This window comes from Guyanagaster necrorhizus (assembly GCF_019112545.1).
Source record: "Guyanagaster necrorhizus MCA 3950 unplaced genomic scaffold BT62scaffold_1, whole genome shotgun sequence".
In the NCBI taxonomy this organism is placed as follows: Eukaryota; Fungi; Basidiomycota; class Agaricomycetes; order Agaricales; family Physalacriaceae; genus Guyanagaster; species Guyanagaster necrorhizus.
In genome coordinates this window covers 872,276-899,810 of record NW_025064880.1, presented here as the reverse complement: position 1 = coordinate 899,810, position 27,535 = coordinate 872,276, and the positions used below count along the sequence as shown (strand labels likewise).

The following is a 27,535-nucleotide window of genomic DNA, read 5'->3' as shown; positions in this document are numbered from 1 at the left end:
GTGGAATCAGTTTGCACACAATCGTCAGAAATAATATTCAAAGCTCTGCACCTAGTCACATTATGTGTCTTGACATACGGATTTTCCTCGGAGATGAGGCCGTGAGACTCAGGCCTGAGGTACTTGTACAAGGTTCTCTGAGTCAAGATAAAAATCCCATTCTTCCTTTCCCAAATATGAAGTTTAACGACGGATTTTGGCTACTGAAGAGCGGTGTCAAACCATACTTTGGACTTCAGGTTGTCGACGTTCAGCCGACTTCAGATGGTCTGGGATATGACCTCCATGTTGCGACTAAGCCCATCAAGCACAGAGGAGACACGCTAGCAGGTCAGCTTTAGTATCATTATTAGGCTAGTAAAATATGAATAATATTTCTCCAGGTCCGGTCTTCACCGTCAATGTTCATTCACCGACAGAAGGCGTAGTTGGCGTGAAGATCGATCACTTCAGTACTATCAATTCTACCACCAATATTCCTCTATTCCCCGATATCTCCCCCATCCCCAAAGCCACACTTGATAAAGCAGACCAGTCCTTCTCTCTTTCGAGTGGTGGGCTTACCGCGGTAGTCACCAAAAATCCATACACTGTCACCTTCAAATCTCAGTGTCGCACATTGACCTCGTCGGGTTACAAGTATTTGGCGATTTATGACATCCCTTCGAAGTGGACCCTCAACACGGCTGCGAATAGCTCGTGCCTGATGACTGATTATAGCTCCAATCCAAATCCCGAGCCCAAACCTGACATCGTGAGATATCTCCACACGGAACTGAACATTTCGCCTGGAGAACTGGTGTATGGATTTGGTGAACAATTTGGCGCTTTCGTCAAGAATGGCAAGTACTTGCTATATTATTTTTCCACTTCCTCCGTCAACAGTTTGTGGCAGGCCAATCCATCAAGATTTGGAATCAAGGTCAGAGTCTAAATCGTCCTTGTTCTTGAAAATGCAATGCGGCTCATCCATCACATCTCGACAGATGGTGGAACCTCTAGTGATCAGGCCTACAAGTCTGTTCCGTTCTACGTAACCAACAGAAACTATGGCATATTCATCAACAACCCCGGTGAAGTTGAAGTTGAAGTAGGGAGTGAGAAAGTTTCGCGGGTCGGAATCTCTGTCGCAAGCAGCGATTTGGAGTTCTTCGTCATATACGGGGAGACTCCATTGGAAGTTAGTGTCTTTCTGCTTTGTTAGAACCTCTCAACAATGCATGATCGCAGATTTTGGAACGATACACTAGGATGACTGGACGTCCTGCGTAGGCTTCCGAAAGTGTCGTAATATTTCTGTCCTGAACTTGCCCTGGTTTCTAGAATCCTCCCCAGCTGGACTTTCGGCCTCTGGCTTTCCACATCATTTTTGACATCATACTCCAGCAAAACAGTCTCTGGTTTCCTTCAAGGGATGCGGGAACGTCAATGCCCCGTCAGAGTGTTCCATTTAGACTGTTTCTGGATGAAGCAATATGAGTGGTAGGCTTTCGTACATTTTGAATACCCGTCCGTCCTAAGGAATACTTAGGTGCTCATTCACCTTTGACCCCGATAATTTTCCCGACCCTAAGGCGTACCTTTCTGAGATCAAACATAAATACGGGGTGAAGATATGTCTCTGGAGTATGTTCATCACTACAATGTAAATGGCGCCAACTGATTCTCATTCTTATAGTCAATCCATACATCTCTCAACTCTCCCCAATCTTTCAGGAGGGCGTTCAAGGCGGGTTTTTCATCAAACGAAAAGATGGGACACCTTGGCAGCAAGCATCATGATCCACTCTACTTATACAACTGATAGAAACTACCTCGTATAGATGGGACCTTTGGCAGCCTGGTAAGCTCTACTTAGTTCTATGCTGCTGAGTGCACTGAGTCGGAGATATTAGGGCTTGCCGTTGTAGACTTCACAAATCCGGCGGCAGGGGACTGGTACAAAGGAAAGCTTGAGGCATTACTTGATCTTGGTGTCGACTGTTTCAAAGTTGGTTTTTTGCAACTTCTCAACCTCACGATACTAATGACTCTGGTAGACCGACTTTGGTAAACAAAACTCTCAAGGCACATCGATCTTTGACCACTTATACTTTCCTAGGCGAACGCATTCCTTATGCCTCCATTATCTACCATGATGGATCTGATCCCATGAGAACGCACAACATGTATTCCATTATCTATAACGAACTTGTTTTCAATATTCTGAAAGAGCGATTTGGAGAGGGAGAAGCGGTGCTATTTGCTAGAGCATCGTTTGCAGGAGGGCAGCGGTTGGTCCTTACAATCCTACGTGCTACTTTCCATTGACATAGTACCTTGACAGTTTCCCTGTGCATTGGGGTGGCGACTGTGAGTCATCTTACGAGGCCATGGCGGAAACCATCCGGGGATGTCTATCTCTGACACTGTCCGGCTTTGCTTTTGCTTCTCATGATATTGGAGGTTTCGAGGTAAGGCCGAGATTAACCGCTAGATTTGACATTGGCTCATCGATCACAGGGACATCCCCCGGCTGAGTTATATCAACGATGGGTTGCGTTTGGGTTGTTCTCTTCCCATTCCCGACTGCATGGGTCCTCATCATATCGTGTGCCATGGAGCTACGGTGAAGCTGCTGCTAAAAGTATGTCGCGGTTCTTGGATGCGAAGCACCAGTTAATGCCTTACCTATATGACTTGGTATGGAAATTATTCAAATCATGGTGTCGTCTTCATAACACGGTTATTCCCATAGGCTATTCAAGCTCATGTCAAAGGCCACCCGATGCAACGGGCCATGTTCATGGAATTTCCGGACGATCCTACGACGCAATGGCTGGACCGCCAGTACATGCTCGGTCCTTCCCTCTTGGTTGCTCCTGTGTTTGTCCCGGTTGAGGAGGAATCAGTCTATTACGTTCCTGCGGGCCGTTGGACATATTATTGGGACCAGTTTAGGACCATCCAGGGGCCACTTTGGGTACGGGAACTTGTTCCCCTCGACGAGATACCGCTGTGGATTCGTCCCGGTACTATTCTTGCCACCGGCCCTAAGGGGATTGGTCGGCCCGATTATAACTACACGCAATGTATTAGTGTCAACGTGTATGAGCTGCTTGAAGGGCAGACTTTGCAAGCCAGTTTGCCCGCTCAGCACGGCACCCAAGCAGCAGCCATTATTACTGCCGAGAGGACGAGTACAGGCCTTCGCTTTGAGGTACAAGAGGGAGAATGCGACATTGCGCTCCTGGGAATACACGAAGAAGGAGCGACTGTCAAGAGTGTGGTAGGGGGAGCAAAAATAGAGGAGCGTAGCAATTTCGTAGGGCTGAAGTTGGACGGACAACCGAAAGAAGTCATATGCATCATGTAACCTTGAAATATGAAATGTTGGCATATGAACAAGTGCAGCCAGAGATCATATATTCATATACGACGTATAGCATGTATGTGAATAGCGCAGAACAAGAGATTTCAGATTTCATCATCGTAGAATTCCTTCATGCTCTGCTCTCTCTTGGCTTGACGAACTTTCGCCTGTTCTCTATTGCTAGCCGTACGTGCAACCCGCTGGAAGGACAGTTACTAAAAACGAAGGTGAGAACAAAACCAGTCAATTTGCGCACCTCTTTACGGAGACACGCATTCAATTCATCTGCTTCCCTATTACAATAACCAGACATCCTTGCGATAAAGCTCGAATGACACTGCTCGAGGGCCTGGATGAAGTCCTTACAGACTACCACAGAATGAATGAATTCGCTCAAGGTGAAAAGGAAGACGCGAACTTATTTTCCTATCCGATAATTGAGGGTGCATTGTTAACCGGTATTTTGAATAGTTTCAGAGAGCTTTGCCGGCAGTTGCCGAGGGAGGCAGGAGAATCCGGGTACATAAATGGCCGCTACAAGAAGCCGAAAAGCCGTGGAAGGCGATAAATTCGTGTAAATCCGCTCGAAATAATGGATAGATGAGAGGATATTTTTGGCGGCAAATAGGCTAGTTTGGAAAAGAGTACGTAGTAAATTACCGAACCTCGGGTCAGCCAATATTAATATTATTTGTCACTACGATCCCCATTTTTCTCCTGTACCACAATGACCTTCGTCCCCAGCCAGTTTGACGACGTGTCCATCGCTACCATCCGTACCCTTTCAGCGGATGTTGTTGGCAAGGCCAACTCTGGGCATCCTGGTACGCCTTCACCGTTCTTCTTAGTTGCCAGCTCTTCACTTGTCGCGCAGGTGCTCCTATGGGCATGGCTCCCGTAGCCCACGTCTTGTTCTCTCGGTGCGTAGAGTACACGCAGTTGATCTTCGTCTATTTGATTCAAATCCAGCTTCTTCAATGCTAATCCCAAGGACTCCAAGTGGTTCAATCGCGATCGATTCGTGTTGTCAAATGGGTTAGTACCTTCGTCGCTGTTAGATACTTTACTGATCGCGTATCCGTAGTCATGCGTGAGTAGATACCTTTATCCTCCAGAGTCTAATGATCCTACGAACTCATTAGATGTGCTCTCCAATATATCCTTCTGCATCTGATGGGCTACAAGCTGTCGATGGACGATCTCAAAGCATTCCGACAGCTTGATTCGCTGACGCCCGGTCATCCGGAGGCTGGCCACACCGACGGTATGCCATGCTTCCTGTTACATATACAAGCCATACTTATTGTTTTTGCCAGGTATTGAGGTAACTACCGGACCTCTTGGTCAGGGTTTCGGAAATGGTGTGGGTTTAGCAATCGCTCAGGCCCATCTTGCTGCTGTGTACAACAAGGATGGTTTCGACTTGATCAACAACTACACCTATGGCACGTCACTCTACGCTGAGGACGGAAACTAATCTCACCGTTAAATAGTATTCTGTGGCGACGGCTGCTTGATGGAAGGTGTTGCCAGTGAAGCTGCCAGTCTCGCCGGTCATCTCCAGCTTGGAAATCTGATTGTAGTGAGTGTTGGTCTTTTTCTTCATTCCCTTTCGCCTCATCGCGCTCGTTACCAGATTTATGATGACAACCGTATGCATGCTAATTTCTAAATCTCATGACGTATTCAATCCTGATCATTAGATATCTCCATTGATGGTGACACTGCGGTCGCCTTCACTGAAAACGTGGAACAGCGATTCCTTTCATACGGATGGCAGGTGTTGCACGTCGACAATGGTGACAGGTGAGTATTAACCGCTCTATACAGCTGGATTTGTCCTGACTGTAATGCAGCGACTTGGCTGGAATCTACAACTCCATTGCTGAAGCGCGTCAAGAAAAGAACAAGCCCACGATCATCAAACTGAAGACGACCATCGGATTCGGCTCCAAGGTTCAGGGCACACATGGTGTTCATGGATCACGTACGTTATTCTGGTTACTGCACTTTTTTAACCTCACACGTTCCCCAGCCCTCAAGGCTGATGACATTGTCTCTTTGAAGACGAAGTTCGGCTTCCCCTCTGATCAAACCTTCTACGTCCCTCAGGAGACATACTTTGCCTACGAAGAAGTCGCGAAGCGAGGCGCGGCTCTGCAACAAAATTGGAATTCCTCCCTTGCTAACTACGGCCAGCAGTACCCGAAAGAATATGCCGAGCTTACCAGACGTATTGAGGGCAGGCTCCCCGAAGGCTGGGAGACGAGCTTGCCTGTGTATCAACCCACTGACGCTGCACAGGCCTCTCGTAAACTCTCCGAAATCGTCCTTACCGCCATTACACCCTCTTTCCCTGACCTCCTCGGTGGATCTGCAGATCTCACCGGAAGCAACTTGACCAAGGTTAAGGGTACTGTTGATTTCCAACCACCCAGCACTGGTCTGGGTTCCTATGCCGGTACGTATATTCGTTACGGCGTTCGGGAGCATGGCATGGGTGCCATCGCGAACGGACTGGCGGCATATGGTGGCATTGTTCCTTTTGTTGCGACTTTCTTGGTGAGTTATAACGGACGCGTCTCATGTCCGCCTAACTGTCACACCTCTTAGAACTTTGTTTCTTACGCCGCCGGTGCGGTTAGGCTGTCTGCTTTGAGTGGGCACCGTGTTATCTGGGTTGGTACGTACTTTACATACGTTTCACGTGTGCATTCTTTATTCACTATTTGTAGCTACCCACGATTCCATTGGTCTCGGTGAAGACGGGCCTACCCATCAGCCGATTGAGACTGCCATTCACTTCAGAGCGACCCCCAACTTGGCATTCTGGAGACCTGCAGATGGAAATGAGACTTCAGCAGCCTACTATGTTGCTATTACATCCAAATCGACACCTTCAATCTTGTCTCTATCTCGTCAGAACCTTCCCAACCTTGCGAGTTCGACCATTGAGAAGGCCGTGCGTGGAGGTTATGTCGTTCAGGAGGAGAGCAATGAAGCCCTCACTATCGTCAGCTCTGGTAGTGAAGTCACTATTGCGTTGGATGCTGCCGCAAAGCTTGGCGCTGAGGGTATCAAAACCCGGGTTGTCAGCTTGCCATGCTGGCTTGTCTTTGATCAACAGCCCGAGGAATATAGACTGAGTGTCTTGAGGAGCGGTGCTCCCATTCTCTCTCTCGAAGCGCTCTCGGTAAGTTTGTCACCCTCTACATCAACGCCATGCTAAATAATCCGTGAAGACTGCTGGATGGCAGAAATACAGTCATGAGGTATGACCTTCGTTATTCTCTGGTGACCTACAGAGTTGAATGGCATGTTTTTTTTTTTTTAGCAATACGGCCTGCCAGGGTGGGGTGCTTCTGGTCCTTACCAGAAAGTGTACGAGAAGTTTGGTATCACTGGATCCAGTGAGTTTACGGCCGCGTCCGTTATATACAACGGAGTCTAACTATTTGCCAGACATTGCTTCTGTTGGCAAGAAAGTAGTCGAGTTTTACAAGCAGAAAGGTGGTGAAGTTGTTTCGCCCCTCGTTAGAGCTTTCACATTGTAATGCGTAGGGAGTGATGAGAAGTTTGCTTATCTTAGATAGGACCTGTAGAAATAAAGAATAGATGCAATTCCTGAGGTGGACATTGAAGTATATAAGTCTATCATGACTATTTCCTTGTGACAGCAAGATGATCCCAGTAGGCTCTCTCCTTGTCCTCTTTTACAACCTCTTCGACGTGCGGGGCGAGGTAGCGAACATCCTGTGATACCGACGTGAATTAAGACGTTGAGGGGAAGTTTGAAGAGACACACCTCCTCAGTTGACGTCCATTCTTCCTTGGGAAGTGGCCTGTGCAAAACGCTGGTGTGAGAAGCACGCTTGATACGGAAAGCACGGTCATTTTGCTCGCGAGGTGTCAGGCGACCAAGGGCCTGAAGAAGGAAAGTTCGAATTCATTTTTGCCCTATACTAAGGCAATACAGCACATACACGTTGGACGTCCTCACGCTCCTCAATCACTAGGCAACATTAGTATAGAGCAGGAGTAAATAAACTTGAGACGCACAGAGATCGTCGTATTTGAAGCCGTACTTCTTGTACCCAGCAGTTTCGTTGTACCAAGAAGCAAAGGGCGTGAGCCATTTGGAGAGCATCTTGGATGACCTGACATACGGCGCCAGCGAAAAACTCAGTGGGCCAAGCATGATGATGAGTGAAATACGTGAAAGAAAGCAGACGGCCAAACTCGGGTACTATTTGTATTTATTTATATGTGGCGTAGGATCGATAGCATAAAAGGGAATCGACTTTACAGCTTGCCATCTTGACTGTTCCCAATATCCTTTTAATTCAATCATGTCTACCCAAGAACGCACCTATATCATGATCAAGGCGAGCCTCTGTTGTTGCCGTGGCCGCCGTTGCACTGTCGCAGTACTCATCTTCTGTGGATCTAGCCGGATGGCGTGCAGCGCAACCTGATCGGCAAGATCATCGCGCGATTTGAGGAGCGTGGATACAAGCTTATTGCCCTCAAGCTCGTCCACGCTACGCCTGAGCATCTTGAGAAACGTATGGCGCGTCCATCTCGACTGCCTCTCTGTATATCTTAAACGTCTTTTTCCAAGATTATGCCGACCTCAAGGGCAAGGCGTTCTTCCCTGGTCTCATCAAGTATATGGCCTCTGGGCCCGTTGTTGCTATGGTGTGGCAGGGTCTGGATGCTGTCAAGACTGGCCGTGTCATGCTTGGTGCTACCAACCCCTTGCAGTCCCCAGTCGGTGCGTCGCGCCACTTTTCCAATTTCGTTATCCAACTTTAACATGTATCCAGGTTCCATTCGTGGTGACTATTGTCTTGCCGTTGGCCGTAACATCTGCCATGGATCCGACTCTGTTGAGAGTGCCGAAAAAGAAATTGCTCTGTGCGTCTGATTGTTCAATTTCAATGCGATCGATCCTTACTGATGTGGCTTTTCAATCTTAGCTGGTTCCCTGAGGGCGTTGTTCAATACACCCATATCCAGGAGCCTTGGGTCCTCGAAGACAACTAGAATAACCTGTTTATTAGACGTTCTGGGATTCATCATAGCTAGTTAACAAAATAACAGGATTTAACGGACAACATTCAAGTGAACCATTCATTTTACCAAGCGTGGTGACCACCATCGACAAGAATGCTATGAACGTTTTGTCAAACATGACAAAGGAAAAAGGAAGAAATTTCACGTACTCGCTACCTGTACAGAATGTGGAGGCATCACTGGCGAGCCAAGTGATGACACCTCGTAACTCGTCAGGTCTTCCGATCCTTCCCATTGGATTCAAGTTCGACCATTTATCCAGTAGCGTAGGGTGCTTGTCCAGGTATTGCCTCGTCAACCTGCACGAGTACGATGGGTAGCGCCGCCAACGTGTGCTATGAATGCACTCACGCGGTGAAGATATGTCCAGGGGAAAGCGAGTTAACCCGAATGCCTTCTTTTCCGAGCTCGCAAGCCATGCTCCGAGCCATCTGTAGGCAGGCGGATTTGCTGGTGTTGTACGACACCCAAGAATGTCCCTGAAGATAGAAAATCAAGACAACCCACGGAAGCGAAAAGAGAAAAAATTACGCGATTTGTCAACGTTCCGCTCATCGAGGCGACCAAGACTATACTGCCCGGTATGCCGAAGCGTCTCATTTGGCGACCAGCAGCTTGGGCGGTGAAGAGTACGCCATTCGTGTTCACGTCCATGACCTGGAATCCCAATCGTTGGTCTTGTCGGTTCATATATTTCAAGGAACTTACTTTTCGGAACTCATCCTCAGGATACTCCAGGCAGTCGATATGGTTCATAAGAATGCCTGCAGCAGCGACACAGATGTCGACTCGTTTCTCCTTGTTCCCAATCTCTTCGACGGCCGTCCAGACGCGATTCTGATTGGTGACATCGCAGGAAACGTACTCGAGTCGGGATCCGCGATCCATCCTGGCAACGAAGTCATGCGCAGCCTGCCACTCTGCACAACCCTGTTTTGGAAGGTCAAGACAGTATACAGCGCGAGCTCCAGCTTCGCAGAGCGCCATTGCCATCTCCAGGCCCAGCCCGCGATTACCACCAGATACAATGGCGACCCTATCCGCTAAAGTAAATTCGTCGAAGATTTTAGGGCGCACATATATCGAGGGATCCGTAACTGCTCGTATAGCTGCATCTACGCCTATAGGTGCTAATGGGGAGACTGATTGCACAGGATAGCTTTCGCGAAACAATCTGGATGTAGAAAATGAGGCAGAGCCCAGTCGAGATGCTACCGTGCGAGAAAATACGGTGCGTTGCAGTCTGAGGGCTCTGGGGATGGAAGTCATTCGCATTTGGAGGGAATAGAGTTGTCCGGTCTAACATGGACGCAAGATTTATACCGAGCACTTATTTATTTGTCCCGACGGGTGGTGCACCTGACCGACCATTGATCGGGGAGGAAAAAGCACAAGACTAGGACCAAACGTACGGTAATTGTCAAGCACGCCAAGCGGCGTCGCAGGTACATATATCGTAGTTGGTTGCTTGAAGGGGGTGTCGTCGTGTGACTGAGATCCGAAATCATTCATTCAACCATCCACTGTGGTCCAAACCCGTAGTATATCTTCATTGGCCTCTAGCGCCGTGATCAGCTGTTCCAGACCGGATGCAATCTCTTCTGAAGGGTCGATTCTTTCCAAGGGACTGTATACAAGCTCGCTTGCCAAGAGTTCGCGGCATTTACCCGGGGATGTAACTGCGCCCGTTAGTCGGGATAGCGCGACGGGATCACAGGTGAACTGGATGGAAGAGGTCAGCAGATGGCAGTTGAGAAAAGTGCGGGATAGATACCGTTAATTCGATGGTACTACCATCTTCCCCAGCTGATTCTTCAAAGTCCAGCGCGCCCTCATCCAAGGCAAGCTCGACCAGCTTTTCTATGGCATCCTGCAACGCCGGACCGCGATCTATGGCCACCCTGACGATGCCTTTGCGTTGGAACATAAAGCCGACCGGTGCTATGTGTGAGCTGACGAGAGGTCATGAGCATAATATAAAAGGCCGGTAGAAGGGACAAAAACCGACCTGTTCGCATGCAGTATCTCCCGTACTACTTGCACCGTGCGCGTCGTGTTGTCGCTGAGACATTCACTTTTCCGCCGTTCAGCGCCGACCGCTCGCCAGATCATACAATACGCACATGATAACGCCCACAGAGCCAAAGGCCAGAGCTTCATAAGTGATAGCGTCCCCTCCCTTGTCCTTGCCTCTCGACGCCTCGGAGACGGATGTAAGGACGTGCTGCTGAAGTCAAGATAAAAGGTGCTCACCCTCGCTAGAGTCCTCTCAATATTATCTTTCGGGACATCTAATTCCTTCAGCCGTCGCAGAGTGACAGCAAGAGTCAGATTCTTTTCGGGATCGGTTGACCCACCAGCTAGAGACTGTCAGCCTACGATGGGAGCACCAAGAGACGTTCACAGACTTCTAACAGCTACCAAGATGTCCTAGTAGATGAATTTAATGAACAAGAAGGCAGCCAATATGAAAAATGCGTACGCGTTGGGCCCGACTAATTGTAGCGCTTTTCGATGCATCGTTTACGCCCTTCTTCCGCTTGATCTTCGACCACTACAAAGGTCATCAAACCTGACACAAGCAAGAAATACCGACAGCTTTACTTTGTTGTGGCCAGCAAGGCTCACTTTTGAAGCTGAAAATCGACGACATGGTACAACTCGAGGAAGGCGAAGCATGTGCAAGAAAAAGAAAACAACCCTTTGCATTTCAAAATCAGATCACTTTGCACAAAAATTTCTCACACGGAATTACAAGTACAGGTGTGTATACAAGTACATTGCGACATTCATTACAGTTCTACAATGATTATAAGATGAAAGACAGACAGTTACTTGTTTACGACGCTGCATCTTCTGCTGCCCGGACGGCGGCTGCAAGGTCGAAGTGGAAGAATGGGGTCTCTACGGGTAACAGCGAAGCAAAGCCAGCTGGGACTTCCTGAGTCGAAGGACGAGCCAAGTGCTTCCAATGTCCACTTTCTATATCTTTTGGACGTTCGTCGCATGATTCCGAAATATTTCTATCCCTCTGGCCATCTCGATAGGGAACGACCACCGCGATCTCCTGGGGCACCTTGAACGATGGTGATCCCACTCCAAAACCGCCCGCAACAAGGGCTCGACGTATCCAGGGAGAGAGAATTGTGGCAAAGTGGAACTAGGGCCATGTGAGCTCGGGTTTTTAGCAGGAGAAGAAAAGACGTACTTCCACGGAGCGATCCGCCCATCGTTCTATCTCGTTACGGGTGTCAATTAAGGACTGGACAGCAGTGGTGTCTATTTGTGAGCTGTATTCAATGTTGATATTAACGGCACATCACGAATAACGGAAAGATATAACTCACATGCCAGAAAAATCGAGGACGACGGCGCGGAGTAGGGGAAGGTTGCTGTTTGCTTCGTATTCCGCATTTGCACCCTGGCGAGGGCCAGGATCGTTCCACGCCCGGTCCTTGTGCTTGACTGCACTCATGTCTTTTCCTCGTCTAGTATTCTCCTTGACATAATCCACAAGAGCAGAATCTAACTGCGCGCAATTGGGATAAAGATAGCTTTCTTCAAAGCGGTATATGATAATGCCTGGAGAGGGAGGAACAACTTTGACCTGGGGATTGGTCACGCCGTCTTTTGTGAGGGGAACGAAGACCTCGCGAGCATCCTTGTCTTCGGAGGCTCCATCGTGCACCGTTACTTTTCCCAGGAAGTAGCCTCGTGGGTGAGCAACGCGGATGAGAAGAAGTACGAGAGAGGCACAGATGGATGCATAGATTCCGTTTTCAATAGACGAAAAGATTGTGATGATCACGGCTGCGAGCCAGATTATGAACTCCATGGGTGACACACACCAGTAAGAATAAATCTAATGTCGTAAGTACTCAAAACAGCAATGCCTTGGACATATTGAGAACCCACCTGCTTGGGAGAGGCTACCAAATCTGCAACAGCATGTATGATAACAGCAGACAGCCCTGCAGTCGGGATCCAATAGAAAGCCGGTGTTACGCCGTATAATGCAACGATTACAACTGCAGCCGTGACAATACCCCCAGCAGGAGTCTTGACGCCAGATTTGGATTGCAAAGCAGAACGGGAGAACGAGCCTGTTGCGGGATAAGCGGCGAAGCATGACCCGACAGTGTTCGTGACTCCGATGGCTATCAGCTCCTGGTTGGGGTTAATTTTATAACCATTCAATCGTCCAAAAGCTTCAAATGACCATATTAATACCGGTGACCAGAGTAATGTTCATTCATACTCACACTTCGCAATCGCAATGTGTTCCAGTAATAGAATGATGACTGCGATAGGAAGTTGCCCCGCCAGAGCAGCGACAAGCTTGGGGTCAATGACTGGCTGACCGACGTGCCGAAGACCGCCTGGTACGTCCTTTAAGATTTTAATGGGATAGCTGCCACTGGCGCTTTGTCGATGCCTCGTATACAACCACGCTGCAACCGTCAAAACCAGGATGACGAAAACGTTCCTGAACACAGAGACGAAGAACAGTATGCGTGCTCTGCGAGGGAAGCGCTTCGCGAGACGATCGCATGAGAAGCGGATAATATACAACGCGATAAGCCCAGAAAGTCCCCATGCGGCATCGAGTTTCGTTCTTGGAAGCCCTTTCAGAGTGTTGATGATCACTTCGTACGTTGCGGCTCGGGTGCTAAAAGAATTGAGGTTCAGCGATGAGGACAATCAGGAAGACGGAATGGCATACGTACTCGAAACCAGAAATACCCATCAGGCCGGGGACCTGACCAGAGACGATACTAATAGCGGATCCAGTCATGAACGCACTTACAGCAGGCGCCGGTATGAACTCAACAAGCCACCCCAGCCGCAAAAGGCCGATGCCTAGAACAATGAAGCCGGCAATAAATGCGACTGTGGTGGCAATCTGCGGACCCTCCCATCTACCAGGATATGCGTCGTCGACGTGCTTGATGATTTGGGACACGGTCAAAGACATGACAGCCACTGGGCCGATGGATACATCTTTGGACGTCGCGAAAACCTAAACGGAGAGTTAGAAGAAATGTCCAGATAGGCGAAAGAAGAGGGCCGTACACAGTATAACAAAACGCCAACGAAAGAAGAGTACAGTCCGTATTCCGGACTTAGGGTAGCAATCTACGGATCAAGGCATCATACACTGTCAGATGTTGAACAGGCGCTGTATGTGGACAGAGTCACCTGAGCGTAGGACATGCTTTGTGGGACGAGAACGATGCCCACCGTCAGACCAGCAATAACGTCGCCTGTCAGCCATCCCAAATCTATTTCTCCTGTTCAGGCGATAGAGTATTCGACCAAGCTTGGAACCGTAGCTCACTATATCTGGTTATCCACCCAAATATTGGGAACAGGCTGGCGACATACTCCAGAATCTGTAAACGGATAGTTTCAGCACGTGCAGCACGCTGAAGAACGGATACCGACGCGTCGAATAGGATCCTGCGTAGCCTGGAGTACATAGTCACCCGCCGAAATGACGGGGACAATCTCCTCGGGATATCCAATGAGTTGCTTGCCCAGTCTTTTCGCTGTACTAGCCATGGTGCCAAGATGTTACATGTACTGGAGCGCCCTTATATACGCATACATATTGGATAACGTTCCTGCCCCAGTGAGATACCTTCTGTCCGAGGAAACGTACATGCGGTGGAGGACAGACCCGTTAGATTCGGTAAAGCTGGAAAAAGAAATAGATACGCACGAAGCCTCGAACATGTTGCAATAGAAAGATGCGATAAAGGGAATGTCGCGCTGAGGGATCACGAACGCCGTTAGTAAAGCACGTTTGGCAGCATGTTGTAGTTCGGGAATCGCGACGCTGGTGTGATCACAGCGAAGAAGCACGCGATGTGCAGTTTGAATGGCATAATTCGTTGCAATTCATCTGCCAAAGGCCACATGGAATCCGGAAAAAATGGGCTGCGACTCATGCCTACTGATACCATCCACCCTTAACAAAGTCCTACACGGACGAAGAACCCTTGACAGTGATGTATCTGCAGTTCACGGAGAGTTGACATTTACCGCAGTCTCCCATCAACCATCGCAGTCAATGTTCTTGTCAAGTATGTAACTAAATTTTGAGTAAAAATCAGTAAATATAGCGTACCCAATCTAAATTGGCTGAATTTTACAGCAGCAGTCCTTTGTTGTACAGATATATAAAGCCAAGCAGAGAAAGAGAAGTAAGAATAACAACCCCTGGTAGGAATCTCCACAACACCTGTGGCTTGTTTTGGTCAGAACGAGTGAAAAACTATACAATGTTGCAGGCTGGGTATCGTTGGAAAAAGACAGCGCGAAAAGAACCAATTGGACACTGACCACACAGCGTAACATGAAAACTTTGGCAGTGGAAAATGAGCGTCATAGATAGCATGGTAGGAGTGGGGAAAGGAGCGGCGTCATGAAAAGTCGTGACAGTTTTAAGAGTGGAAAGCGCCCATGTTTTGTGGGTTCTGAGGGTAATTTTGATACATGTATGCTTGATAGAGCTGAGGAGGCATGGTCTGTGCCGGAGGGACATTATAAGCAGGCTGACCCATCCCTATCATGGCCCCGCCTTGGCCACCAAGGTTGGGGGAATGTGCACCATAGGTTGACGCCATACCGTTGCTCCCGCGCTGTAGTCCAGCTCGAGGATTCATATCGTTCATGTCTGGCGACCGCATCCCGAAAGGATTGAAAGGGTCGGCGGATGAAGAAAAGGTGTTAGAGGAGCTGGGGACACGGCGCAATCCCGGAGAGTTGGAATTGCCGTAACCAGGATCGACATGGAGCTGTTGAGGGCCCGCCTGAGAATTTTGGCCACCCATCTGCAGCGCTGCCATCATAGATGCCAACCCTTGATCGTTGGACGGATACCCAGATGGAAGTCCTGTCATTCCGAATTGACTCTGCGTAGCACTTTTTGGTTTCCCTGACGGAGGCCCGCTGCTCGTGTATGTGGGCTGGAAATTCGGAATTGGCAGACCAACCTCTTCAATCAGCCTCCTATACGCCTGAGTCGCAATGACTTTCAGCTCGATCAAGACACGCTTCGTAGCTTCGATGCATTCGTACTTCTCCAAATGATCAATGAAGGGACTGGTGATAATTTTGTGAACGACCGCAACCCCATTGACCTGATCGCCGAGTACATCCGTAAGGACGTGGTCACCCGGAGAAGAAAAAAGAGCTTCTACAATCTGTCTAGATGCGTCGGGCTCGATCTTTTGGTTAACAATTCTCAGTACCGTTAGAGATGCAAGTTTGTGGGTGCACAAGTGAGACAGATGAGGGGTAAAGCGAGGAGCAAGGAGGTTGTATCTGGACGGGAAACCAGAGGTATCCAGAAGCCAAGTGAGCAATAATGCACCGTTGGGGTTCGTAGCCAGAGGAATCGAATTGAGGATGATAGCGGTGGCAATCCGGCGCTGCTGGCTCAAAGTGATATGAGGGCTTTCCAAGCATGCTCGGATGCTACGAGCTCCGAAGCGTCCTTGTGCAACTTCCCACATACGGTCCACAATAGCGTCGAAAATAAAGTCGTTAGCGGGGGCGCCGAACCGCAGACAGCATCTGATCGTTTGATCGGTCAAAAAGAAAAACCTGTTCTAGATGACAGAAACTCACTGAACGACATAATTCCCAAACTGATCAAGAAGGAGTGGAGGGGCATAGGCCCTCAAGTTTTGGGCAATTAAGGCAATCTCTTCGGGTGTTTGAACGCATTCAATGATCTTTTGCGCCGCCCAAGTTCCATTCTTATGAATTCCAATCATAGCAAGATTCGGCGTGATACGTTCGAGCATAGAAAAGCGGGGTACGGGAGAACATCTTTCGAAAAGCTTCTGGACCACCTGTTTCGAGTGTGAGATGGATATAGCCATCAAAAGTCCGACACGTACCGTGTTACCCAGCCAGTCCGAGGCAAGGTCCACAATCTCGCCATCAAGGAAATCAGTAGCTACGGCATCTATCTCTTCAGTGCCCATGGTGCCCGAATCCAGACGTTTACGCAGCTCGCGTAGTTTGGACGCGTCCCACCGTCTATTGCTGGTTCGTTCCGACACCAAGGGGAGTGTCGTATAATACATCGTTGGCGGCCGAAATTCTGTGACATGGTTAACATATGATAATATTTGGTTTCAAGAACGAGATCATTACCAGCAAGTGCTTGAATATCAGCCTCCGCGTCATTACTACCGGCACTGAGCTCCATCATGATCATCTGCTGTTCAGTTACTATTGATGTCCAGCCTGCAGGTTTTGGTAGGCCATCAGACATGTAGGCAGCCGTATGCGAGCCTGTGCCGATCATGCTGAGTAAAAGATTTGATCTGTAATTCTCGACAGCGCCGCTCAGAACTTGCTGGTCGGCAGGAATCGTGGAGGCGCCTTTCACCATGCGAAGGGCTTGAATGGTCGCGTTGACACTGAGATCACCAACACCTTGAACGGTGACACAACCATTGTCATCCGGCCCAGCACCCTCTTGCCCATTCTTGACAGGAACCTTAGCAAATCCGATACGAATGGCACCGACGTCACTGCCCAACACATCACGACCATTCAAAGCTTTTCTGGCGCGTACCGCATCATCCAGTCGCTCGAAATTGACTATAGAGATAATTTCAGTCTTGGCACGCCTTGACGTAGACCTTAAACTCACTGAATCCACAGTTCTTGTGGGTCAAAACTCTGGCGGATTCAATGGGACCATACGGACTGAAAACACTAAGAATTATCGCCGGCGTGGTAGTCGATGGGATAGAACCAATCCACAAAGCTCTCGTGGGAGTAGACTGTAGCTGAGCATCCATACCACCCATGGAGGTATTTGCACTGGTGGATTTTGCGGCGCCTCCCGGAGAAGTAGGTCCCGGACTGGCGGGGGTACCCTTTGCCGGAGCAACAGGTGCACTTTCAGCCTTTCCGAATCCAATACGCACGGTCTGACCATTTTGCATGCCAATATTTCCACCAAGACGGTTGAGAACATCTTCTTTGGCACGAATGGCATCAGCCTGGTCCACAAAGTTAACAAATCCACATTCCTGAGGTAAATGTTAGATCGGCTATTGAAAATAAACGATTAGACAAACCTTCTCCGGAAGCAGCCTGAGACTCTCTATGGCACCATAAGGAGCAAAGACATGAATGAGCTGCTCACTTGTCACAGCACTGTCCAGGTTGCCGATCCAGAGAGAACGTGTAGGTGTTTGGATTTGTGACGACGGAGCCTCCGATTTGGGCGAAACGGATCGATTTTGTGCACCAGGGGCAAGTAGATACGCTGAAGCGCGACTGGGTGGCGCTTCACCCCCGTTTGGGAAATGAACAGATGGTCCGACTCGAGAAGCCATGTTCTTGTCGGCTTTCAAGATGCTAGTCGGATTTCCGACGTTGCTGGACACCACGGACAGTCCTGAACTCTGATGGGTAAGCTCATTAATGTAGGACTGGGCGTCTACTACACCCGCACGTCGTTGGAGAGAAAGGAGTGGGTCTTCAAGTGTACCCACAGATATTGCTCGTGGTCTGGTGGGAGCTGCAAGATGATCCGTCTGCTTAAAACCTTTGGCAACGTAAGATGCTGAGTAAGAGCCATCAGCACCTTGCGAATCGTAAGGCGTGAGAGGCGGGCGGTTGAATGCCTGTTCATCATAACTGTCCAGGTATTCCTCTTCCTCTGTTGCCGAAGGAGTGGTCAAAAGAGAGCCTGCAAGCGATGGTCTTGAACGATAAGGATTCGAGACGGTACTCGCTCGTAGCCGAGAGGGATGGCCAGCAAGGTTACCAGCAATTGCAGCTTGAGCCTGATGACGCAACTCAGACATTGTAGCAGCTGGAGGAGGACGGTGGCCATCATCCAAACCCAAATAGTCCAGAGTATGCACATCAAAGTCATCAGCACCTGAGTCTGCAGAGGTGACAGAACGCAACTCGTCTAACACTGGAAAACCATTGCCGTTGGCCGATGACAGCCACGACGAGGAAAATAGAGACGGTCCAAACGCGTTCTGAAGACCACCCGATGGGAGTGTGAGCGACTCTGAACGAAGACGGCTGCTCGTTGGGACGCCAGTTGCGACAGACGCGGAGTGTCGCAGACCTGGACGGGCAGGGACCATATTAGTGGGAGTGGCAGGAAGTTGGCGCTGAGGCTGAGGCTGAGGCTGGTCGACAAGTGATTCACTGGAAGCAGGCAGACTGCTTAGAGAATTGGAGGCTGCGGCAAAGCGCTGGGCGGCGAGTTGGACGTTAGAAGGTAGGGTTCCAGCCCTGGCCCTCCTAAAACCCTGGGGAAATGTCGTAGGAGGAGGCAAAGTGCCGCCATCCACTGGAGTCGTGATAGAGGGAGAAACCTCATTAGGAGGAGATCCACCTGAAGCAAGGGCACGCAGCGCGGGTGGCCTATACCTGCCCCCGGCCATTCTTTCCTCAGCTTCTCGTGCTCTACGCGACGAAATAAGATACTGGAAAGAAAAGAAGAGCAAACACGGACCGTTTAGCATAAGCAGCTGAAGGCGCTGGAGGTGGAGTCTTCCCAGAGGGAGGAGCCCTTGAATAGGAGCCGTTGCTGTCAGAGGCTGATAATGACATTATATGCTTTGAAGAACAATTAGGGATTACGAATGTATTGGGCAGACGCTTGCCAGTCTGTATAGAGGACCGTCAAGGAATAGAGCCAATTAGGTGGGAAAAGTCGTCCGAGTAAAGGTGAGGACGATTCCCCGTCGTGAAACCTCTCTTGGGTGGTAAACGTGAAAAATGGTGACGAAAACCGGATTTTTGGGGTCGAGAGAGAGACAGACAAGAGAAGCCCAGGACTACTATGATAGATGCCTCCAGAAAATAGTACTAAGTAATAGTAGTGAATGGTGGATGGGAGCAAAGAATCCACCGAACCTCTTTGCTCACGGTTCGAACTCCGCCGCCTTTCCCAGCTGCCACCGGAATCCGGCGGCATCATTGCATAATAGCCTCCGTGTACAGCAAGTAAGTAAGTACTGTACGCAAATTCGACTCTCTTTCACTGCTTCCAAGCTGTTACGAGGGTCCGTTCTGGCTCATGGAATGCTGTTTCAAGTGCCCAAACGGGAGGAATAGCTGAGACTCGGGATAGATATCTCTCCATGTGTTCCAGCATCTACAGCCAGGTCCCCGTTACAGAAAGATGGGCCTTCCATGGAACCACTGTGCTCCTTCCAGACCGATACACGGCCGGCGAGAACAGTATGTGCTGTGGAATACGACCTGTCTCCGAGATCACAGCGTCGCCGAGTTCTGAATTTATTTAAATTTCAGCGAAACATTCATGGCACTGACTCCGTAGCAAGCGGCTTATCTCCCAATCTACGTGCCATACTCTAATATTTACCAAGCATGGTGTACAATTGGACGATGGACAAGTCCATTAGGACGCGCGAAATCGTTGTGAGCACATGGATGGCTGTATTCATCCAAGAAGACAATCGATTATGATAACCTCGCAAAAAGGTGCGGACGAAGAAGCCGAGTCAAAACGATTCAATTTACAGTTAAAGTACAGTTCAAAGGCAGGTTTATTCCAATTGTCTATAAAACCCCATGGTCCTCCCTTCCAAGATAAAGCCAGAAAGACAAAGCCTTATAAGATACATGTAAGTAATATAACGGCGCTGACAACAGCGAGAACTACGATCCTCCCGAAAAAAACCGAGACAGAGCAAGGGCATAAGGGAGCATAGGAATCATAGGGCATATGAATGAGGGAAACGGGCGAACCTCGGCGTTATGTCGTACAAAACCTTACTATGCAAAAAATAAAGGGCTCTATGTGTACTTGTTGAGTATAAGAGGGGCTTGTCGTGGTAAGGTAAGAAGGCGCTCAAGAGACAACAGATTCGAGGTGAACAAGAGACGAAATATAGCTGATACAAATCTAATGCAATTGATTGGGAATTCAGAAGCGACACAATGTGGCAATGCGGAAACGTCAATTCAATAAAATTAATACGCAATGAAAACGAATGGAGGTGGTGGGAAGATAGAAACAAATATCAGGAGAGATTCCTGGATTCCCGTCTCCTTGAACGAGTCCGTGATGCTATAGCCGCTACTCTCTTTGAGCGGCGTAGTGGCCGAGTGTCAACATCTTTCGGCCGCTCCGGTTCTGGAGGTGGTTGAATTGAAGTCATCAGTAAATCACTACTGGTCTCCACCGGATCCTTCTCCCATTCCAGATTGACGCAAAGAGCATGGAACATTTCCTGCTCTGTTGCACTAAGCGGCTCATCATATCTGATCACAGCTCGAGGCTTTTGCTCATCGAGGACCGTGTCTAACGTGGGCAACGGTTTCTCCTCCAGTGCAACATTAAATTGGGTAGCAACTTCCCTTGCTTGTATCATGCTAACGAAACCTTTGCCAAACCCGGGTGGACGAGTTTTCCTACTGTGCTTCACAAACTCCCGAATAGCATCAGGGAACTGCTGATACAGGTTATCGCCGAGGAAAACATCAAGGAGACCTGATTGGGATAGGGACGATGAAGACGAAGACGTCCGTGTGGGTGTGGTAGGCGGAGAGACGCTGGCGACAGGGTGATCACAGACATACGCTTGCGCGACGTCAAGAGGGACCCATGTACCTTGTATTAGCGGGGAGCCTTTGGAAATGACTATGGCAGAAGCTATAGTGCTGAGAACCGGCTGTGGCCCGTGGGAGTACGCCGATATGGGGGTCAAATTGACAAAGTCCGTGTCAATCCTTCGAAGGACGGTGTATTCACCAATAGTCGTTCGATAAACGGAGATGCCTGGATACTTACTTAGCTATGACACATCGATGATATGGAGTAGAAAAACATACCCTCAACATCGGTAGCAAATATTTCCGGAACACACGGCTGACATGTCGTCACGACGACAACGTCTTTCCCGCTCACGGAGCCCTGAGAGGCACAATTGAGCCGTATGTCATTCGGAGACACACATACAGGCAGCGGGAGGAAGGATGCGTCTTCCATTTTGACTTGAGGCTTCACCTCATCCGGCGATAGTACGGACGGTTGGGAAGTCATTTTCAAAGCCGCAATGAGCGACGTAAGCGCCTCATTTTCTTTGACATCCTCGACTTTGAAGACACCCCCAACGGAGGCGACCGTTTTTGCGCGTGGTCGCAGCGTGGCGTACTCTCCTGTATCATCTTCCATCCAGATCGACTCGCTGGCGCGACGGGATACTGGCGAGCTGAGCTCATCGTAGTCGAATGTGGTAAACGGATCACGAAGGTCAAACGGATTCGCAATGGCAGAGGTAGCCGATGTCGGAGAGAGCAGAAGGTCTGTACCGTTACGCCAGGCCGTAAAAGACATCAAGGGCGCATTCAGATCGAGATCGGGAGAGTCAACCTCCCGCTTGATGACGGTGTGATCAAGCGGCGAGGAAGAGAAACGGTAACGTTCACTGTCCCAATCAGTACCCGAGTCTTGAGGTTCAAACTTGACTGTGTTATCCTCGTGTATGCGTCCGACGTCCATTATTAACATATGAGCGGCGGCTTCTCCAATGACTTGGGTAGCTTTGACCTCTTCCACTGTGGATGGAGCACGTATACCAATGTCGTCCCAAGCATCAAGAATACCCTGCACATCGCGGGGCTCTTGTTTGACAATAGAGGGCAGTAAAAGAGGAGGAGCGGAGAAGGGGGAACGGGGGCTTGGGGATTCGAAGGAAGTTTCGGCATCGTTATCAATGTTGTCTTCAAATCCGGAGTCAAAGTCCGACGACGGATAAACATAATTATCCTCCTCTTCATCAAAAGAAGAATTGACATAAGAGGAAGAAGTATTGCGGCTGCCACCGAAAATGGAAAAGGTATTATCATCATCCTCTTCTGAATCTGGAGGAGGTGATGCTAAAGAGTACGGGACCGAAGTAGAGCGTCTGAATCGAGTGAAAGAGGAGGCGGGGGAAAACGAAGGATGGCTGCTGGATGGGGAGTACGGGGGTATAGAGATTGATCGTCGCGGATATGAATGCATCGACCATTCTTCATCATCGGCATCCTGCGATGGACGAGAATCCTCGGCTTCTGAACGAGAATCGTCGGACGAGTCGTCGTCGGACGAGTCGATGGGCATTTCGTTATCATGTTCGTCGTCTGAAGAAAGAGAGAGATCAATGACGTTGGCGGATGGAGCGGGGTGAAGAGAGGGCAGCGACGGAGGAGTGACAAACGAAATACACTTGGCCAAAGGCTTCAACCTAAGGGTAAGCTTGACCTTTGGAGGGGGAGCTGCCTCTGTCTCGCTAGGATCCGAGTGTTCATCGGCCGACATTGCTGCGCGTACACAGCTTCTGGTTGAACGGCGCTTTCTCTTCTGCCCACACTGTTCTGAAGCGGCAATGGCAGCAGAGCTACGAGTGTCTCTGTTCCGCTTGGGAAGGTCCTTGTCCTTGAGAGTAGCAGAAACGTCGACATGGTCGCATAGGCGGATACCTGCTCTGGCAAAAGGACAGGGGGCGCCAGTGACGCGACTAAGGTACCATATCATGGTGCCCTTCCGGAAATTAGTTGATCGTAAAGGAGTATTAGGGTCTGCGTGTATGTTTTGATGGGCACCGCCCGACTTTGAATGGAGGGCGGGAAGGAGGAGATCATCGGAAGGAGTTCCGGACAAAACGTGGCGGAGGAGAAGGGGCTGGTCCTGCTGTACGTCGCAGCGATGAAGATGAGAGCGTATATACGTTGTGATGGCCTGGGAGGCAGCGGAGACGCTGATACAAAAAAAAAAACAAACATGAAAAAAAAAATTAATGCAAAGTAAGACCTGGGTTACATACTTTTGGCAGGCCAGACCCTGCGCCACACACATCTCGGCAAGGTCTTTGATCGTCACGGCACGGTTGTCCTGTGGAGAAATGATTGGAAATGGTACATTTAGAGAGCAGGAAAAAGACGTACAACGGAAAGGAGCGCCCGCGCGATTGAATGAAAGACACGGCTGCTTGCATCCTCTGGATGAAGGACGACGTGAGGAGATGGGAAGCTGGTCTCTGCAGGTCCTGGGCAGTCGGCTCGAAGGCCAGTCTCACAGGCTCCCGGAGCTGGAGCTGGAGCTGGTCTGAGTTTCCGATGGGGCTCAGGAGAGTGGCGAAGACGTGTCGAGGGCTTGATGGTAATGTTCTGGCGAATTCTGGTTGCATATGTGTGAACTGGCGCTGTAGTAGTCACAGATTGAGTCATTTAAAGGTGGGGAATGCAGAACATGGGGGGGAGGACAAGAACAGGAAGCGGTGGAGGTAAGCGTTGGTCAAGGGAAAAGCTGCGATTTCGTTCAGGGCAATCCATGTCACTTGCTAGCGTGCCCTTCTATATTAGGTCATCCATCACTCCCTGTTGCCACCCTGCCTGGTCCCCTGCCACCGCGAGTTCCGGAGTCCTTATCTCATTCTGAGCATAACATAGCATACTAAAACTACAAACAACAATAAAAAAAAAATAAAACCTATCTACACTACTGTACTGCTCTGCTCTCGGCCCTCTCTCAAGCCTACGATTTCGTTGTTACTTATCAGTTGTCTACTTCGCTGCTGCACAAATATTCCCTTACCTTTGCCCTCGAGGTCGGCTTCGATCGACCCTTGGAGGCGGCACCAGTCTGGCTCCCACATATCAATCACACGCTATCATTTTAATCAGACCAACCCCTTACCTGTTTAGTCGCGCCTGCGGTCTTTCTCGCTGCCGTGGGCTTCTTCGCTGCAACCTTTGTTCCAGTTATTGCCTGCCAAAAAAACAAATAACAAATCAGTGTATACAATCATTCATCCCGTCATCTCGACAAACCTTCTTCGCTGCACCCCTTTTGGATCCGGCGGTGGTCTTTTTCGCCGCTCCAGCAATCTTGGGCTTGCCGGCGAGCACTTTCTTAGCTTCCGCTTTCTTCGTAGTGGCCTTGGTCGCAGTCTTGGTCGTAGCTTTAGCAGGTCCTTTCGTGGCGGTCTTTGCAGCAGCTGCCTTCTTGGCCGTGGTCACGGTCTTGGGCTTAGCGTTCTGTGAAATGCATGTCAATCCCCGACGTCCCCAACACTCGATAGAATACAAACCTCCTTGGTCGCTATGGACGACTTCTTGGGCGGGAGCTTCACCTTGCCAGAGAGCCCTTTGGGCAAGACAAACACGCCATTATCGGCTCCACTACTTATAGCTCTCTTGAGTTGGAACAAATTGACACCCACGACTTCGATGTTGTATCGGTCCTCGGCGTACTGCGCATGTATATATATCAACATGGCATTGCGATGGATAGAAACGACCGCATACCTTCTTGATAGTGCTGCGCGAAACTCCCTGGCGCGCTTCTTCCTTGTGGTCGGTGATGCAAGCCTGTTACAATCCTCGATGAACATACTGTCAATGATGAACGATTCCAACATTACTCACAGTAATGATATCCTTCCACGAAGGTCGCGAAGAAGTGGTAGTAGACTTTGTTTTCGTGACGGTCTTCTTGACTGTAGTGGCCTTCTTGGCTGTGGTGGCCTTCTTGGTTGCTGTTACCTTCTTAGCTTTAGCTTTGGTAGGCTTGGCCTTTGAGGCAGGTTTTGTTGTCGAAGCAGGCTTCGAGGCAGAGATAGGTGTTTCGGTAGACATAGCAATGGTGGCCGCACAGAGTTCCGACAAGCCTGGGTCCCGCACTTCAGGGCAGGGTAATCTCGAGAACCTCAACTCTGCAGCACCCCTTTTAAAGCGGAACGCGTCTGACAAACAACGCGTAGTCACATGATGAGATAATCAACGCGCCCGATCAACAAACTACGCGATGAGCACAGCCACATATAATTTCCGAATTCGATGTGTTCTCTTTGGTGATCGGCCGTACTAGTCCCACCGAATTCCCTGGTTCATAATGACTCTCTATTAATATTGAAACTGTTTACATACCAATCACAATACAAGGAACGATCCATTCGTCTGTACCCTTGCTCTGACACCAGCACCAACCCAGCCATCTTCCTCCTCGGTGCTGCTTCCGTTACTTCCCCCGCTTCGTACATCCACATAGTCCTCGACTCCACCCAACAGCCTACCCACCGGCGGCCCACGGACCAGGAGTGCGCCCTCAGGATCACTGTCTTTCGCAATATCTTCATCGGACACGCCTAAAAGTCGTGCTTCGATATTGATGCTCGGAGGTCCCACATGCGCAGCAGGTGATGCGGCAGGGAAATCTTGGAGATCTAGAGGGTGAGAAGCAAAGACAGGCGCCGCTACAAGGGGGTGCGTGAAAGCGTTGACAAACGCCGTTGAGAATGCGACCCGCGCCGGTGTAAGAAGGTCAGATAGCACGGGTCCTGAACGACAATTGACAATTAGCGTACAGCGATATGACTGTTTCTGGCCTGTTTACCTCCGCTTACGATAACTGCGGCAAGAGTACCGGCAGCATCGCCTATAACATTCGCTCTAGCACTATCAAATACGAGCCGGTCCCACAAACTGTCTTTGGTCAGGAATCCTTCCGCAATCCCCGATACTTTGTGCCTCCATGCGAATGGGTAAATCAGGGATGCTTTTTTCGCACCATCCAGAATGGAAGATACTAGGGTTTCCAGATGACCGGGTTTGATAAAGAGGACGGTGGGGGAAGGAATCGGGTAATTTTTAAGGGTCGCAACATCTGCAACGTTCGCTTGCACAGCAGCTGTAAATGATTAAGTCTGCTAGTCCTCAAAAGGGATGTATGTGAAGACCTACTGTCGCCGAATGGAAACAGTTTCGAACTGTCCAGTGTCGCGAAACTAGTGCCTTCAAAAACGGCAGTATAAGCGATAGAACGGCCATATGCAGTACTCAGGGAATGTGCCGAAACCATCGTATCCAGAGGAGACAGCGGGTGGGATGCAGGAAGCAGTGCGCGAATGGCCGCGACGCCTGCCGTAATATTCTCATGGGTGAGTTGAGCCCCTTGCACCTGACCATTGCCGTTTGCAAAGAAGGACACGGTAAAAATGTCGCTGGGTTCTATCGAAGGACAACCTTAGAATGTTCACACGAGGACCACAAACCTTTTAACATACTGGGAGCCTGGCCAAGAATTTTTTCCGTCTTCACACCTTCGCGCTCAACGTCTTCCCATTTGAAAACCTTAACCTTGCTCGCGACACGAGCCATGGCCTGAGCGCTTGGTTCGCCAACAATAACGATGGTATGATGTTGGTCACTCTCTCCCGCGTCATAAATCAACTCAAGCAGCTGAAGAAGCAACTCGGCATGGGTGATGATGACTGTGGGTGGATGAGATTCAAGAATTCCAGCGAGGAGATTGGCTGCAGCAATCGTGAACGACGGAATAGAATGCATAGCAAGTGCCATGTCACTGATAATAAATTCTGCCTCTTCGTGAGAAACGCGTAGCAGGTGGGAACTGATAATACATACCAAGCGAGTCGTTGAGCAGGAGAAGGACATTGGACTCTTGGGATTGTATACCGGTCGATCGCAATAAACCCGTCCCGAAAGAGGCGACACGGTCTTGCAAGGTGGGGTTAGTGATCTAGCGGAGTATTAGAATGATAATTTTGAAGGAGGTAGGAAAGAGAATACCTTGGTGTTCCAGAGAGTACGAGGCGCATCATGGTCGGGCTTGACCAGATCACTGAGGATATAGACGTCCTTTGTGGGCCGCAGAGGAAACTTTTTCATATGAAACCGTCAATTGCCACGTATGGGAGCGAACGACTGTGTACGTACTCTTCCCATGAGTCCAGTCCCATAGTTCCTGTACACAGCACTTTCTCCTGGATTCCTGACACGGGCAACATCACTCTGGCGACCGAGAAGGATGGGGTGCACTAGCGGCTGAGGTTTGTAAAAGTTGTGGAGAAGAAAGACGGTTGCTGCAATGAGACCAAGCAAGACAGTCAGGTCATCGGTAACCAGGTAGTCGGAGATATTGACGCCCATCTTGAAATAGTGGTAAACCTTGCCAGCCTACACTCTCTTGTACGATTTTCTGGTGCAGATGAATGTGAGAGTCTGAATGGACCCGAACAGCCCTTCCTGCGTGGTACGTAGTAGGTAATGACGGGCCGATGATCCAAAAAGGGCCGA

At 49.5% G+C, this 27,535-nt stretch overlaps 13 protein-coding genes across 13 annotated transcripts; 4 read left to right on the top strand and 9 right to left on the bottom strand.

Moving 5' to 3' along the window:
• BT62DRAFT_983671 (alpha-glucosidase) lies at nt 1–3,453 on the top strand. Its single transcript, XM_043189804.1, has 15 exons — nt 1–330; nt 384–842; nt 896–922; nt 987–1,180; nt 1,231–1,268; nt 1,324–1,482; nt 1,532–1,626; nt 1,679–1,769; nt 1,824–1,843; nt 1,896–1,990; nt 2,040–2,049; nt 2,102–2,273; nt 2,327–2,453; nt 2,503–2,682; nt 2,738–3,453. The coding sequence occupies exons 1-15, from the start codon at nt 63–65 to the stop codon at nt 3,353–3,355; spliced, it is 2,553 nt and encodes an 850-aa protein (XP_043046226.1). The 5' UTR covers nt 1–62; the 3' UTR covers nt 3,356–3,453.
• Nucleotides 3,406–3,897, bottom strand: BT62DRAFT_24087 (UPF0287-domain-containing protein). The gene is made up of 3 exons (XM_043180183.1): nt 3,771–3,897; nt 3,609–3,721; nt 3,406–3,552 (listed from the first exon to the last, which is right to left on the bottom strand). Exons 1-3 carry the CDS (start codon nt 3,799–3,801, stop codon nt 3,457–3,459), a joined length of 240 nt encoding a protein of 79 aa, XP_043046225.1. The 5' UTR covers nt 3,802–3,897; the 3' UTR covers nt 3,406–3,456.
• A 112-nt stretch (nt 3,898–4,009) lies between these two features.
• Nucleotides 4,010–6,906, top strand: BT62DRAFT_1070452 (transketolase; the record flags this gene model as incomplete). The annotated part of the gene is made up of 16 exons (XM_043178661.1): nt 4,010–4,176; nt 4,227–4,272; nt 4,322–4,387; nt 4,437–4,442; nt 4,495–4,616; nt 4,669–4,797; nt 4,846–4,934; nt 4,989–5,004; nt 5,056–5,158; nt 5,209–5,339; nt 5,388–5,914; nt 5,966–6,035; nt 6,088–6,545; nt 6,595–6,624; nt 6,687–6,762; nt 6,815–6,906. Exons 1-16 carry the CDS (start codon nt 4,080–4,082, stop codon nt 6,904–6,906), a joined length of 2,058 nt encoding a protein of 685 aa, XP_043046224.1. The 5' UTR covers nt 4,010–4,079.
• Nucleotides 6,907–7,012: 106 nt separating this feature from the next.
• BT62DRAFT_989801 (ubiquinol-cytochrome-c reductase complex subunit 6) lies at nt 7,013–7,550 on the bottom strand (the record flags this gene model as incomplete). The annotated part of the gene is made up of 4 exons (XM_043190180.1): nt 7,013–7,105; nt 7,158–7,277; nt 7,336–7,364; nt 7,412–7,550. The coding sequence occupies 4 exons, from the start codon at nt 7,548–7,550 to the stop codon at nt 7,013–7,015; spliced, it is 381 nt and encodes a 126-aa protein (XP_043046223.1).
• Nucleotides 7,551–7,688: 138 nt separating this feature from the next.
• On the top strand, nt 7,689–8,523 carry BT62DRAFT_958729 (nucleoside diphosphate kinase). Its single transcript, XM_043188471.1, has 5 exons — nt 7,689–7,737; nt 7,803–7,917; nt 7,974–8,126; nt 8,179–8,269; nt 8,332–8,523. The coding sequence occupies exons 1-5, from the start codon at nt 7,702–7,704 to the stop codon at nt 8,396–8,398; spliced, it is 462 nt and encodes a 153-aa protein (XP_043046222.1). The 5' UTR covers nt 7,689–7,701; the 3' UTR covers nt 8,399–8,523.
• On the bottom strand, nt 8,338–10,019 carry BT62DRAFT_22931 (NAD(P)-binding protein). The gene is made up of 5 exons (XM_043180144.1): nt 9,137–10,019; nt 8,960–9,085; nt 8,780–8,907; nt 8,578–8,727; nt 8,338–8,524 (listed from the first exon to the last, which is right to left on the bottom strand). The coding sequence occupies exons 1-5, from the start codon at nt 9,701–9,703 to the stop codon at nt 8,491–8,493; spliced, it is 1,005 nt and encodes a 334-aa protein (XP_043046221.1). The 5' UTR covers nt 9,704–10,019; the 3' UTR covers nt 8,338–8,490.
• Nucleotides 10,020–10,466: 447 nt separating this feature from the next.
• BT62DRAFT_23053 (YebC-like protein) lies at nt 10,467–11,386 on the bottom strand. Its single transcript, XM_043180151.1, has 5 exons — nt 11,033–11,386; nt 10,911–10,982; nt 10,837–10,858; nt 10,682–10,788; nt 10,467–10,628 (listed from the first exon to the last, which is right to left on the bottom strand). The coding sequence occupies exons 1-5, from the start codon at nt 11,135–11,137 to the stop codon at nt 10,515–10,517; spliced, it is 420 nt and encodes a 139-aa protein (XP_043046220.1). The 5' UTR covers nt 11,138–11,386; the 3' UTR covers nt 10,467–10,514.
• BT62DRAFT_925265 (sulfate permease) lies at nt 11,240–13,821 on the bottom strand. The gene is made up of 9 exons (XM_043184764.1): nt 13,767–13,821; nt 13,628–13,710; nt 13,502–13,564; nt 13,156–13,448; nt 12,691–13,097; nt 12,344–12,636; nt 11,776–12,290; nt 11,637–11,718; nt 11,240–11,588 (listed from the first exon to the last, which is right to left on the bottom strand). Exons 2-9 carry the CDS (start codon nt 13,640–13,642, stop codon nt 11,268–11,270), a joined length of 1,989 nt encoding a protein of 662 aa, XP_043046219.1. The 5' UTR covers nt 13,643–13,710; nt 13,767–13,821; the 3' UTR covers nt 11,240–11,267.
• Nucleotides 13,822–13,863: 42 nt separating this feature from the next.
• On the top strand, nt 13,864–14,269 carry BT62DRAFT_22748 (uncharacterized protein). Its single transcript, XM_043180134.1, has one exon. The coding sequence runs from the start codon at nt 13,923–13,925 to the stop codon at nt 14,172–14,174; it is 252 nt and encodes an 83-aa protein (XP_043046218.1). The 5' UTR covers nt 13,864–13,922; the 3' UTR covers nt 14,175–14,269.
• A 605-nt stretch (nt 14,270–14,874) lies between these two features.
• BT62DRAFT_915143 (uncharacterized protein) lies at nt 14,875–18,867 on the bottom strand (the record flags this gene model as incomplete). The annotated part of the gene is made up of 6 exons (XM_043183922.1): nt 14,875–16,009; nt 16,064–16,290; nt 16,339–16,544; nt 16,598–17,050; nt 17,103–17,487; nt 17,536–18,867. The coding sequence occupies 6 exons, from the start codon at nt 18,865–18,867 to the stop codon at nt 14,875–14,877; spliced, it is 3,738 nt and encodes a 1,245-aa protein (XP_043046217.1).
• A 1,452-nt stretch (nt 18,868–20,319) lies between these two features.
• BT62DRAFT_22170 (uncharacterized protein) lies at nt 20,320–23,744 on the bottom strand. The gene is made up of 4 exons (XM_043180113.1): nt 23,384–23,744; nt 23,263–23,330; nt 21,287–23,196; nt 20,320–21,233 (listed from the first exon to the last, which is right to left on the bottom strand). Exons 1-4 carry the CDS (start codon nt 23,663–23,665, stop codon nt 20,476–20,478), a joined length of 3,018 nt encoding a protein of 1,005 aa, XP_043046216.1. The 5' UTR covers nt 23,666–23,744; the 3' UTR covers nt 20,320–20,475.
• Nucleotides 23,745–23,947: 203 nt separating this feature from the next.
• BT62DRAFT_925263 (uncharacterized protein) lies at nt 23,948–25,168 on the bottom strand. The gene is made up of 7 exons (XM_043184763.1): nt 24,866–25,168; nt 24,746–24,808; nt 24,529–24,690; nt 24,269–24,475; nt 24,135–24,206; nt 24,033–24,080; nt 23,948–23,972 (listed from the first exon to the last, which is right to left on the bottom strand). Exons 1-7 carry the CDS (start codon nt 25,073–25,075, stop codon nt 23,967–23,969), a joined length of 768 nt encoding a protein of 255 aa, XP_043046215.1. The 5' UTR covers nt 25,076–25,168; the 3' UTR covers nt 23,948–23,966.
• A 201-nt stretch (nt 25,169–25,369) lies between these two features.
• Nucleotides 25,370–27,505, bottom strand: BT62DRAFT_983664 (uncharacterized protein; the record flags this gene model as incomplete). The annotated part of the gene is made up of 7 exons (XM_043189803.1): nt 27,176–27,505; nt 27,029–27,118; nt 26,864–26,978; nt 26,503–26,814; nt 26,180–26,446; nt 25,833–26,126; nt 25,370–25,776 (listed from the first exon to the last, which is right to left on the bottom strand). The coding sequence occupies exons 1-7, from the start codon at nt 27,386–27,388 to the stop codon at nt 25,370–25,372; spliced, it is 1,698 nt and encodes a 565-aa protein (XP_043046214.1). The 5' UTR covers nt 27,389–27,505.
• Between the last annotated feature and the right edge of the window lie 30 nt (nt 27,506–27,535).

Coding starts and splice junctions, on each gene's coding strand:
- BT62DRAFT_22170 (XM_043180113.1), bottom strand. CDS start 23,665: ATGACTCAATCTGTGACTACTACAGCGCCAGTTCACACATATGCAACC. Junction 23,331..23,383: donor CGCGGGCGCTCCTTTCCGTT/GTACGTCTTTTT, acceptor ATTTCTCCACAG/GACAACCGTGCCGTGACGAT. Junction 23,197..23,262: donor CAGGGTCTGGCCTGCCAAAA/GTATGTAACCCA, acceptor TTTTTGTATCAG/CGTCTCCGCTGCCTCCCAGG.
- BT62DRAFT_22748 (XM_043180134.1), top strand. CDS start 13,923: ATGACGGGGACAATCTCCTCGGGATATCCAATGAGTTGCTTGCCCAGT.
- BT62DRAFT_23053 (XM_043180151.1), bottom strand. CDS start 11,137: ATGCAAAGGGTTGTTTTCTTTTTCTTGCACATGCTTCGCCTTCCTCGA. Junction 10,859..10,910: donor CAATTAGTCGGGCCCAACGC/GTACGCATTTTT, acceptor TTCATCTACTAG/GACATCTTGGTAGCTGTTAG. Junction 10,629..10,681: donor TTGAGAGGACTCTAGCGAGG/GTGAGCACCTTT, acceptor TCCGTCTCCGAG/GCGTCGAGAGGCAAGGACAA.
- BT62DRAFT_24087 (XM_043180183.1), bottom strand. CDS start 3,801: ATGCACCCTCAATTATCGGATAGGAAAATAA. Junction 3,722..3,770: donor ATTATCGGATAGGAAAATAA/GTTCGCGTCTTC, acceptor ATTCTGTGGTAG/TCTGTAAGGACTTCATCCAG. Junction 3,553..3,608: donor ATGCGTGTCTCCGTAAAGAG/GTGCGCAAATTG, acceptor CTGTCCTTCCAG/CGGGTTGCACGTACGGCTAG.
- BT62DRAFT_983671 (XM_043189804.1), top strand. CDS start 63: ATGTGTCTTGACATACGGATTTTCCTCGGAGATGAGGCCGTGAGACTC. Junction 843..895: donor TGGCGCTTTCGTCAAGAATG/GCAAGTACTTGC, acceptor AGTTTGTGGCAG/GCCAATCCATCAAGATTTGG. Junction 1,844..1,895: donor ATGGGACCTTTGGCAGCCTG/GTAAGCTCTACT, acceptor CGGAGATATTAG/GGCTTGCCGTTGTAGACTTC.
- BT62DRAFT_958729 (XM_043188471.1), top strand. CDS start 7,702: ATGTCTACCCAAGAACGCACCTATATCATGATCAAG. Junction 7,738..7,802: donor GCACCTATATCATGATCAAG/GCGAGCCTCTGT, acceptor CTGTGGATCTAG/CCGGATGGCGTGCAGCGCAA. Junction 8,270..8,331: donor GCCGAAAAAGAAATTGCTCT/GTGCGTCTGATT, acceptor TTTCAATCTTAG/CTGGTTCCCTGAGGGCGTTG.
- BT62DRAFT_925263 (XM_043184763.1), bottom strand. CDS start 25,075: ATGTCTACCGAAACACCTATCTCTGCCTCGAAGCCTGCTTCGACAACA. Junction 24,809..24,865: donor CGTGGAAGGATATCATTACT/GTGAGTAATGTT, acceptor GGATTGTAACAG/GCTTGCATCACCGACCACAA. Junction 24,081..24,134: donor CCGCAGGCGCGACTAAACAG/GTAAGGGGTTGG, acceptor TGTGGGAGCCAG/ACTGGTGCCGCCTCCAAGGG.
- BT62DRAFT_22931 (XM_043180144.1), bottom strand. CDS start 9,703: ATGCGAATGACTTCCATCCCCAGAGCCCTCAGACTGCAACGCACCGTA. Junction 9,086..9,136: donor CTGAGGATGAGTTCCGAAAA/GTAAGTTCCTTG, acceptor TTGGGATTCCAG/GTCATGGACGTGAACACGAA. Junction 8,525..8,577: donor ACATTCTGTACAGGTAGCGA/GTACGTGAAATT, acceptor AAACGTTCATAG/CATTCTTGTCGATGGTGGTC.
- BT62DRAFT_925265 (XM_043184764.1), bottom strand. Junction 13,449..13,501: donor TTGGCGTTTTGTTATACTGT/GTACGGCCCTCT, acceptor CTCTCCGTTTAG/GTTTTCGCGACGTCCAAAGA. Junction 12,291..12,343: donor TGGTAGCCTCTCCCAAGCAG/GTGGGTTCTCAA, acceptor TTACGACATTAG/ATTTATTCTTACTGGTGTGT.